This window comes from Erpetoichthys calabaricus, chromosome 11 (genome assembly GCF_900747795.2).
Source record: "Erpetoichthys calabaricus chromosome 11, fErpCal1.3, whole genome shotgun sequence".
Taxonomy (NCBI): Eukaryota; Metazoa; Chordata; class Cladistia; order Polypteriformes; family Polypteridae; genus Erpetoichthys; species Erpetoichthys calabaricus.
This window is the reverse complement of record NC_041404.2, coordinates 164376417-164388634: the sequence shown is the minus strand read 5'-3', so window position 1 is coordinate 164388634 and position 12218 is coordinate 164376417. Positions and strand designations below refer to the sequence as shown.

Here is a 12218-nt window from a genome sequence, read left to right as displayed (position 1 = left end):
CATACTGTTCATCTCAAGCAGTGCCCTCGCTAGTGTGACAGGCCAAGTGCTGCCACCCAGGACCTTTCAGATGTGCGTCACACACGTGATGTGTAGTGAGTGCCTCCATGTCTCTGCTACTGCATTTTTATTCCCACAGTTTTTAGTGTGTTATCTTTTATAGTATTGAGCTTATTTACTTTCTGTTTTTTATTCTGCTCACTCTGGTAATTTATGCAAGCTCATAAATCCTCATAAGAAAGCCAGAGCCTTGGCACGTATGGCAGGCCAAATCTATGAAGGAACAAGTGCATTATGTACATTGATGGAGTGTGTGAGTCGTCCCAGTGGTAAATCCTAGGCTGGCTTAGCAACTACTGAATCAAGGAGGCATACCACAAAAATGTACAATAATTGCAAATCCAAAGAATAGATATCATTTTTGATAGTACAGATCATCAGTCTGTACTAAACTTTAAATTAGGGGTGCAGTGGTTGTCTCACCAATCCAGCATTCTGGGTTAATATGCCATGCTGGGTCTTTATTCATTCTCCTTGGTTCTGTGTGATTTTTCATCCCAGATACACAGACATGCAGGTTATGTTGATTCTCCTGTCCAAACTGACCAATTGTGTGTGTCGGTGAGTGGGTCCTGTGTAGAACTAACACCCTGGCAGAGCTGGGTCCTGCCATTTCTGGGACAGACTCCGACCCTCTGCAACTCTGAAATGGATTTGGCAGGGTAATGTTGGGTTACCTTTAACCTTAATAAGCTCTGAGTGCTGCACAACTTCACAAATTTTGTTAAAACACAAGGCACATTTCATAAAAAAAAAAAAAAAAAAACACAATTTAATCCATGCCTTCAAACGAGAAGGCAGCATATAAGTACGCATATATAAAAGCATTTTATTAAGTTTAAAAAGTTATAATACAACTAAATTGTAATATAAAGTACATCAAGCTAATAAGAAAGAAAGAAAGAAAGAAAGAAAGAAAGAAAGAAAGAAAGAAAGAAAGAAAGAAAGAAAGAAAGAAAGAAAGAAAGAAAGAAAGAAAGAAAGAAAGAAAGAAAGAAAGAAAGTTTATTTGTCCCAAGAGGGAAATTTGGCATTTTACAGAAGCTCTTTAAATATATATATATATATATATATATATATATATATATACATATATATATACTGTATATATATATATATATATATACTAGACATTAAGCCCGTTACAATAACGGGCGCTAGAACAGTAGTGCATAAACATTAGTAGGTACAGTCTATATTAAATGTAAAATAATAATAAAAATAAAATAGAAACGTATATGATAATACAGTAAGTATAATTAATATTACATTTATCCTCTCCTCTGTGGCTGTTGTTTGATGTGTTGTGTCTGTTTGAAGATCTCTCTTATCCTGCCTCTCTTTATTTTAGCTTTAGCTCTGTGTGTTTTGCCATTTTTCTGACGCTCATTTTCCTCTTCTTAGAATTTGTTTTACACTCATTTTCCTGTTCTTCTATAGATCTATTTGCTCTTCTGAATCTTTCTCTTTTAGCGTTTTTCTGATGCTCATTTTCTTTTTCTTAAATCAATCTATTTGCTCGTATTTTTCTTTGTCTTTCAGTCTTTCTTTTGTTGATGTTTACTTGCTGAGCTGACCGTTCTTCCAGGAGATGTTGCTTACCTCATTTACCAAAATCCGATTGGATCTGCCAGCGCGATATTTTATAGGTCCCACCCTCTCTGTTTTGTGTGACGCATCAGGCGGCCTGTGAAGCATCTGCTAGAGGCCGGTGACTCTGCCACTCATTCCGCCCTTCCCTGTACTTCCGCCTTGGCCGCGACTACCCAATCAGCACTCTCCCCAGCAATGATGTCTTTTATTAAAGAGTGCCCCGTGCATGCGCACTTCACCAGAAGACACACACACACGGACACATGGATGCACACAGGGGTTTTATTAAAGATGATATATATATATATACAGTTAGGCCCATAAATATTTGGACAGAGACAACTTTTTTCAAATTTTGGTTCTGTACATTACCACAATGACTTTTAAATGAAACAACTCAGATGCAGTCTAAGTGCAGTCTTTCAGCTTTAATTCAGTGGGGTGAACAAAACGATTGCATAAAAATGTAAGGCAACTAAAGCATTTTTTTAACACAATCCCTTCATTTCAGGGGCTCAAAAGTAATTGGACAAATTAAATAACTGGAAATAAAATGTTCATTTCTAATACTTGGTTGAAAACCCTTTGCTGGCAATGACAGCCTGAAGTCTTGAACTCACGGACATCACCAGATGCTGGGTTTCCTCCTTTTTAATGCTCTGCCAGGCCTTTACTGCAGCGGCTTTCAGTTGCTGTTTGTTTGTGGGCCTTTCTGTCCGAAGTTTAGTCTTCAACAAGTGAAATGCCTGCTCAATTGGGTTAAGATCAGGTGACTGATCAAGAATTTTCCACTTCTTTCCTTTAATAAACTCCTAGGTTGCTTTGGCTGTATGTTTTGGGTCATTGTCCATCTGTATCATGAAACACCGCCCAATCAATTTGACTGCATTTAGCTGGATTTGAGCAGACAGTATGTCTCTGAACACCTCAGAATTCATTCGGCTGCTTCTGTCCTGTGTCACATCATCAATAAACACTAGTGCCACTGGCAGCCATGAACGCCCAAGCCATCACACTGCCTCCACCGTGTTTTACAGATATGCTTTGGATAATGAGCTGTTCTACGCCTTCTCCATACTTTTTTCTTGCCATCATTCTGGTAGAGGTTGATCTTGGTTTCTTCTGTCCAAAGAATGTTTTTCCAGAACTGTGCAGGCTTTTTTAGATGTTCTTTAGCAAAGTCCAATCTAGCCTTTCTATTCTTGAGGCTTATGAGTGGCTTGCACCTTGCAGTGCACCCTCTGTATTTACTTTCATGCAGTCTTCTCTTTATGGTAGACTTGGATATCGATACGCCTACCCCCTGGAGAGTGTCGTTCACTTGGTTGGCTGTTGTGAAGGGGTTTCTCTTCACCATGGAAATGATTCTGCGATCATCCACCACTGTTGTCTTCCGTGGACGTCCAGGTCTTTTTGCGTTGCTCAGTTCACCAGTGCTTGCTTTCTTTCTCAGGATGTACCAAACTGTAGATTTTGCCACTCGTAATATTGTTGCAATTTCTCGGATGGGTTTTTTCTGTTTTTGCAGCTTAAGGATGGCTTCTTTCACCTAAATGGAGAGCTTGTTTGACCGCATGTTGTCTGTTCACAGCAAAATCTTCCACATGCAAGCACCACACCTCAAATCAACTCCAGGCCTTTTTTCTGCTTAATTGATAATGACATAACGACGGACTTGCCCACACCTGACCATGAAATAGCCTTTGAGTCAATTGTCCAATTACTTTTGAGCCCCTGAAATGAAGGGATTGTGTTAAAAAAATGCTTTCATTGCCTTACATTTTTATGCAATCGTTTTGTTCACCCCACTGAATTAAAGCTGAAAGTCTGCACTTCAACTGCATCTGAGTTGTTTCATTTAAAATTCATTGTGGTAATGTACAGAACCAAAATTAGAAAAAAGTTGTCTCTGTCCAAATATTTATGGATTTAACTGTGTGTATATATATATATATATATATATATATATATACATTGTGACATGCATGGGACAGACCAGCTCCCCAAACCCAGACTGGTGTGGACACAAGTTTTGCATGGCACACTGCTTTAAATGTGTGAAACGCTTCCCAAACAGTGTTTCCCACAGCCTAGCACAATACAGAACATAGGAATGCTTTCTCTTCTTCTCTCTCGCTCTCTGTTTCAGTCTCTCCTTCCACCTCCACTCCTCTTCCAGCAAGCTTTGTCCTCCTCCTACCAACCTTGGCTCCCGGAATGAAGGCAGCGGGCTTCTTTATTATTATCCCTGCAAATACTTCTGGTGTTCCCATATCTTGACCCAGGAGCAATTACAGGTAATGTTGGAGCCCCAAGACGTAAGGCTCCTCAGTACCTGCAACACCCATGGAACTCACCAGGGCTGTATTGAAGTCCAACTCATATGAAGCCCTGTGGGAATCCGATGTACCACTGCAACCCAGGAGTCTGCCATCTAGTGCTCTGGGGGAGATAATGCTCTGTGTTTATCCTCTCCACCAGTCCTTCCACTTTGGAGGTGTTCTGGCTGGGTAAAGGCCCCTACTGTCTGCCTTACACACACATAATAGTCTGAAAACACACCAGAATGACTAAAAAGGGTGAAACTTTAAAAGAAAGAAAACTTCTGACTTGGCAGTCGCAGTCACAGTAGAGGCACAGTGAGGTGTTATGCAGGCATATTGCTGTACTGCTGTTTCTTGAAAGTCCTCTGTGTTAGTGTGTTAGAGAGAGGATTTACAGTAATGTTCATAGTGGCACTCAATTTTGTTTTATTTGTCTCCTTTAACCTCCAGGGGGTCCAAAGTGCTTCCTATAAATGAGCTTGCCCCAGTGGTGTAGCTAGGGGTGGGTGGAGGAGGCAGTCTGCACCGGGCGGCACATTTTTGGGGGCGCCATTATTGACCAAAAGGCTCAGTATAATTCGCATGTAAGCAGCAGGGTTTAGAAAGGTATCACTCTTGAATGAAAAAAGTAAAATTCTCTGATTTTTATCCACAAATGATTCAAAAATAATTTTCAGACTGTCCTTCTGTGACGGCATCAGATACTGGAGTTGAAATTTATGAGGCAATAACAAAAATAAACATAAACATTACATCGATATTCATTTCTAGGAAGATAAATAACTGATTTACAATTTATAATTTTGTTTCATTATCAATCCGAATGCGTTCTTGCTCTACGCAGAAACATTCCTACCTATCACTTATACACTGCACTGGTTCTGGTTTTTTCAGAGTAATTATATTAAACTAATAACCAGAACACAGCTTATCAGTGCGTCTATACTATTTTCTTGTCTAGTTGATGCTTGTAAATAATTATTTGTAAAAAATTATTATTGTTTCTCTGTATATGAACAAATTTATGCAAAATTTATCTTAATTTTACTCTATACGTCATTTTAATTTTCTATTTAAATAGGTTAACATATTCAGATATGTTGGAGGGCGTCAAATTGAAGCACCGCCCTGCCCCGAGTGGCACGAACTCCAGCTACATCACTGGCTTGCCCTTTAAATGAACTTGATGATTCAGTGGGCCTCTCTTGAAGTGACGTTACTACAGTATAGAACATCAACCTGGCCATCTCACAGAGTTGGTTATAGCAGATGTAAAGTATGTCACATTAAACGAGTGCTGTCTTCTAAGGAAGAAGAGCCTGATCTGCCCTTTTACACCTGACTCTGGACCACCTCTACATCAGCTCCATGAATAGTGACCGGACATGGAGGATCTTTGATGTGGCGAATACGTAATCACCAGTTTCTTGCTTTTGCTGATGTTAAGGTGCAGACAATTCTCTTTGCACCAAGAAACCAAGTTCCCCACCTGACACCTACACTCTTTTTCATCCCACCAGTGCAAAATTGTCTGAGAATTCCTGCAAGTGACATGACCCAGTGTTATATTTGTAGTTGGAGGTGTACAGAAATGGAGTCAGTTATATTTATACCCACAATTCCCTTTATCCTCACTAATTACATGTTTCAATTCAAAAGACTACAGTTTCCTGTAAAATTGTGTTTTGCAATGACCATCAAACAAAGTCCAAGTGCAGTCAGCAGGAAAAGCAGGAATTGATCTACAGCAGGAATGTTTTATTGATGGGCAGTTGTGTGTGGCGTCTTCAAGAGTAATCCAGTTAACTAATAATATTAGCTTCTGTTAAAAAAAAAGTGTTGCATAGGAAAAAATACTTAGTTACAAAGTACTTTTGATACCTCTGATTAACTGACGGCTCTATGACTGATGCCCATCGTCTTAGGAAATTTCCAGAGCAAATCCGGGTAACACATCTATCCATCCATCCATTTCTCAACCCACTGAATCCGAACACAGGGTCACGGGGGTCTGCTGGAGCCAATCCCAGCCAACACAGGGCACAAGGCAGGAAACAATCCCGGGCAGGGTGCCAACCCACCACAGGTAACACATCTAGTGTTTAATAAAACTCCAGTACAAAATCTTGTTGCTTTGAATATTTAACAAAATTCTGTCCTGATTACATATTAATACACAGCTATAATTTCATTTATTTTATGTCATTTACATTCAATGAATACTCTTAGCATATTGAGAAAATAGTGCCAACAGATGTGCGAAGTGCAATCAACACCTGTCGATATCACACAGCAAAAATGAAGCAGAAGCCAGGCATTTGGAGCAGGTTTTTTTCTGGGTTCAGATTCAGATGGAAAGAAGCTAACCTTCATGAGTTTTGACAAATGACACAAAGTTTTCAGGTATAGTGGACAAAAATCTGATACCTCTGGCTTCACTTGATGTGTTTGATGTAATGGTCCCTGGTCAAGCCAAATTGTGTTTCACACAGAAATAAAAGATGTGCTCCATACTGGCATTAAACAATCAAAAACAATAGCAATTTTTTTGAGGCAAGTCCTTCATTCTTATGATTTTTTTTAGACGGTAAAGTGCGGCTTTGCTCAGTACTGTATTGATACAGCGATGGAACACAGCAGATTCGACATATGCAAAATGTTACTTCATCAGATATCGGGTATGTGTGCGAGTGGTTAGGGATATCTGTGGGAGCAGACAGGAGTAGTGTGTGGGAGATGACCAGGAGCAGCCATTCATATACTGTAGCTGGGAACGGATAAGAACAGGCGGTCACAAGATTAAGAAGAGTCCTGTGCACAGCCCTAAAGTAAAATACTTTTCTATCCACTTTTTATTGTTCTTCAGGTATGGCTCCAACGTTTACTAAGCCCCCACTAGACATCACCGTGACAGAAGGGACTTCAGCCGTCTTCACCTGTGAGGTATCTGGAGCGCCAAAACCAGCCATCACCTGGAAGAAAGGTCAGTACCTGCATGGACATGGTAGCCAGCACTGTGAAGCAATGGCACTTCTCCTCCTCAGAAAAGTCACCCTTTCCTGATTTTTTTTTCTGTTTTGAGGTTTTTGTGAATTTTCATGTTTGTCTGTCTTTGTTCCTGAGCTGCTGTTTCATCCTTTCTGGAGCACATGTACTCATGTATGTATCATAGCCAGATCCAAGAAAATGACACACTCCGTCAACAGTATGGTGTGCCATTAACATCATTAACATCTGGAGACATCGTGCTTGAATTGTCTGTCATCAGTGTGCTTAGTGTCACAGCAAATGCCAGTGGTGCCTAAACACAGAGGTGGTAGACTGTAGAAGCCATGCTAATGTCACTAATGCTTGGGGTGATTTCATATTGGCGTCTCCTCTGTATCTGATACAGTGATGGTACTGGTTAGAATTTAACACTGACGACTATTTATTGCTGTACGGATGCTTAACGGATCTGTAAGAGAACGCCTTTACTTCTTGTACTCTTTGATGGCCACCCTGCTTTATGAGCTGGACTACATGTGTCACTGATCAAGTGGGAGCACACTACTCTGAGATGAAGCAGAACAGGAGCATACAAGTCTGCGAGGGGATCACACAAATGCAGGACATGTACAGAGACCATGTTACTTTGGCAGCTAGCGTGAGTGTGTGTATAGACCAAAGCATTTTGTGTTACAGAGTTCTCATTTTGGTGTATCATACTCCGAGAGTCAAAGTGTTTGACAAGTAAGCTTTGTTTCCAGGGCTGCTAATGGCTGATGACTAGGTGGGCTGCACTTTAAGAACAAGGTCAGTTGTTAGGTCCAGCTTTTAGAATATTTTCTTTTTCTGGACTGGATCGTCATCTTCCCCACTTTGTAACATCATTAGACAAATATAAATGAAAGACTTATGTGTGTGTGTGTGTGTGTGTGTGTATGGAGCAGTCTGCTCTGCTCATACTCAACCACAGCCATCAGAGTTGATGCAAATTCTACGTAAGATGTACAAGCTTATACAAGTGTGACTTGCACTTGGTGAAATGACACATACATGAACTTTTACATTTTTTCGGCTCTTGCCTGCACCTAACTTTTCATTCAACCCAAACAGTACATTCACACAGGAAGCTACCATATGTTTGCGTGAGACAGGTTCCAGCCTGTCCCACTCAATTTGTGCCACAGCTGCACTCGACTACACATCCATCTCAGATAAGATAAGACCTGTCCTGGCTCACTTAGCTGACACCTCTGAAAAACACTAGGTGTTATGAACACCAGACAAGGTAAGCTGTTTAAAAATGAATTTTATCTTTTTATTGGACAAATAGAGTGACCAGGAAATGGAGGTAATTAAAGGATCTGGTAAATACAGTCTTTAAATAGGGTTGGGCAAGGAAATCATGAGAAACAAATCAAAACTGATCATTTAAGTCCAAAACGTAAACAAAAAGTTGAAGAGAAACAAAGAAGCAGGCCATCCCAAAGCTATATTTGGTCACTTTACCCCTAATTGTTTGTAACATTCTTTGCAGAATTTATTCCGTGCTTAAATAACACAATACTGCATACTGCAATGACACAATGCACTGCAGCAATGTCTGACCATGTGGCTAACAACTGATGTTCTTGTTACAAGCAGAATGGCCGCTAGTATCAAAAAATACCACAGAATTTTGAGAATTGTGCCAAAAGCTCCCAAGATGGTGCCACAGGAAAAAAAAAGAAAAAGGAAAAGAATAATGGCAAGAATATTGCCAAAAAATGCTTAAGAACTTCCAAAACAGAAATATACAGTTCCTCGTAGTACCATAATGAAGATTCTTCACACTGGAAGTTACTAGAGGCAAATGTACCCTGGTGTCCTTGTTGGACTGAAAGTGATGCTGTGAGCACATAGACTCACTAAATATGGAGTCAAAAAGGCACTGTCAGATGCATAGTGACATAGATATTAAAGATGCAATGAGATATACTGCATGTAGAGAAAGATATGAGGGCCACCGTAAGATAGATAGATAGATAGATAGATAGATAGATAGATAGATAGATAGATAGATAGATAGATAGATAGATAGATAGATAGATAGATAGATAGATAGATAGATAGATAGATAGATAGATAGATAGATAGATAGATAGATAGATAGATAGTATTGTTGGGGTGCCAATTGGACCACCCCGTTTAGTGAAATAACAAGTTCCAACAAAATTAGAGATGTATGATAAAAAAGTAATGTCTGCTTTCTAAGTTAAGCGCCAAGGTTCTGAAGTGAGTTTAAGCTTCAGGTTGTAGCTCTAATCGGTGGGTTGCTCGTCCCCAAATGAGATGCCTCTTTCTGGTAGTGCTCTGTTTTTATAGTCCCTGGAACAGAAGGGGCGAAGTCAGCTGCAATCATTGGGCGTCTTCTCTGAGTTTTGGGTGGAAAAAGAGACAAGATGGTTAGTGACTGTGTCCCCTTGTGTCCCGGGGCACTAGTGCTTATCTCTAATGACCCTCTGACCCACATGCGTAACGATAGATAGATAGATAGATAGATAGATAGATAGATAGATAGATAGATAGATAGATAGATAGATAGATAGATAGATAGATAGATAGATAGATAGATAGATAGATAGATAGATAGATAGATAGATAGATAGATAGATAGATAGATAGATAGATAGATAGGAAGATAGATAGATAGATAGATAGATAGATAGGAAGTATCAAAGGTTTGGGGCAGCCTCCCATATAATTTCCCTGGCTGCAAATTGGGTATTTATTCCAAGAGTTCTGCATGGTACAATATCCAAAACAGAACTGATTTGACTTTGGTAAAATGCCGGCTTTAAAGCTCGTGACTGGAAGTGAAGTCATCTGGACCGGTACCAGAAGTGACGTCTTCGAGATCAGAAGTGACGTTGTCTAGGGCTCTGGTACCTAGTGGGACTTCCCAAGGAAAGTCTGCAGAGGACGGAGAAAGAGAGTTAGTGCAGCTCGCCACCCACTGGTCTGGCATGTTACTACTCTTATTTAAGCCCTTTAGGTGCCTCCCATGCGCACGTGTGTGAAAACAGATAGAACTTTATTTGAGTTGAGAAATGAGTTGGAGCCAGGGTACCACTGGAAGTGGTGGGGGATACAAGTTATGCAGAGCGATCTACTGTACGTTAAGGTGGTCAAGTAGGTAAACCACCCCAATTGGCAGACAGAGTTTTATGCCTTTACTAGTAGACCAAAAGGACTATCGGTTTTGTTTGTCCTTTCTGTTTTATTAGATAGATAGATAGATAGATATTTTTTAAATAAATCATCCATATTTATACATCTTGACCTCTTTCACCTTTTTCTGAGTTAAAGGGCTGATACCATAGTGTCCTTCTCTGTTAAAAGTGCCTTTTGCAGTTGACATAAGTGCAAGAACAGCGCTGCCTTTTTTCTTATACCTTTTATCAATACAGATCTGTGTCATGCCCCTTGATAGCTGACAGGCACCCAATAAAGAAAAAATTGAAAATAATTTATTTTCAAATAGAAAAAAAAAACAATAGGCCAAGCCAGTCTTCTTCTACCCACGATGCACATTTTCTTTATTTATTAAATGTTTGCTGTACCATACTAAGTATGCAAACTCTTAGCAACTCTTAAATCATAATTAAAAAAAACAAGTGACTGCACGCTTATTATTCATTTGGTTGGAATTCCAGTAATGTGAGGTGCAGCACACCATGATACTCTGTATGAGTTGTATTTGTATAAAACTGTTCAGTAAAATAAATGCAGGCCTATCCTTTGTAACTGTCGGCCTGTATGATATAATACACACTTGTGTTTTCTTTCAAATGTAGGCAGAAGTAAATGTGGGGTAAAGTAAACAAATGTTGTCTGAAATTCTCAGCACTGCATTTACATTTCTAGGAATGACATTTCATTCCAGTGAAACAAATCGCACCACCTGCCACCATGCACACTTAACGTAAGTGACCTGGCATGTGAACATCTCACTTATTTCCCTTTAAGTAGCAAGAGAATGAATGTTAAAAATTACATGAAAGACTTCCAGTCAGAAATGGGGTGAAAATCTGTGTATAAAAATCAAACTTTCCACACATCTCATTCTTGGGTTTGGTTTGGTTCAGAGAGAGATTAAAAAAGAAGGTCCCCCTTTCTAACCAAGGGGCTTATAATAACATTTATCAGGGTCTGTGCTAAAGCCCCATACTGTTTTTATATCCAATATGCAACAAATCCAAGAGTTTAATAAGCTTAAGTTCAATTCTCCCAATCCTGCTCCCCACAGAAAGCCATTTACATCAAATCCCATTAAACTTACTTTATAAATACATACACATATTCTGCTCCTTCCTGCGGCTTCAATAATATTGCAAATCGAAGGCTGACTTTTTTTTCTTTCATAAATTACTTCACTTGTTGAAATTTTTTGAAAGGTAGAAAGGTAGAAAATGAAATATGCTTTTCATTATGGGGAGGCTGCACTCTAGTGCTCTGCCTCCTGCCTTGAACAGCAATAGTAAAAGACGCTGCTTCATGCAATGCGCAGTTATGTCTAAAGAAGATGTGATAGATTTGAGCAGAAAAGTATTAAATCTGTAAAAAAGATTCATTCTGTTTCACTGTGTGTTTAATGTAATTTGGTTTTATGCATATGCATATTGAATGATTTAATGCTTTACTATGCTGCTGTATGTATTTGTAGGTACTGTGAGCCTGGACTCGGGGAAGAGCTCTGCATGAAAATTTATTACATTTAAGCATATATTAAAAGTGTGGTAAACTAATGACAATTTTAGCACACCTTACATCTCTTCGAAAGTGGGAGTTTTCAATAAAGTCTACAAACCCATTATGATATTATCAATAAGCAATCTTTATGAAAAAGTTTGTGATGCTTATACGAGTCTTAGTAAATATTATATTTGAGCAAATAATTGTTGTATAAAATGACATCTAACAGAGATACTAGCACATCCATTGTGCTTCACATGTAGTGGCGTACCCCAGGTTGCATTGTTCTTCACTCTCACCCATTAACACAACTGTTATGTCTGTGTGTGCAATCAGGTTAATAAATGAATAATCATTAGGGATTTATACAGAGAAACCCACTAGAAGTGCAGTGGGGGAAACAAAATGGCAGCCAGAAAGTGCAATGATTTGAGGGACCCTGCTATACAAAGTCACAATTCAATAACCTTCAGTTTCATCGTGGAAGGGTCTAAGGGGGACCTAATTCCTCTTTATACTCTT

At 39.3% G+C, this 12218-nt stretch overlaps 1 protein-coding gene across 1 annotated transcript in view; it reads left to right on the top strand.

The window, feature by feature from the left end:
- The window catches only part of sdk1a (sidekick cell adhesion molecule 1a), a 1749737-nt gene that overhangs the window by 1265271 nt on the left and 472248 nt on the right, over positions 1–12218 (top strand). Inside the window, exon 10 of the mRNA XM_051933783.1 lies at positions 6844–6960. Within this exon, the coding sequence (XP_051789743.1) occupies positions 6844–6960 (117 nt within the window). The remainder of the gene's footprint in view (positions 1–6843; positions 6961–12218) is intronic.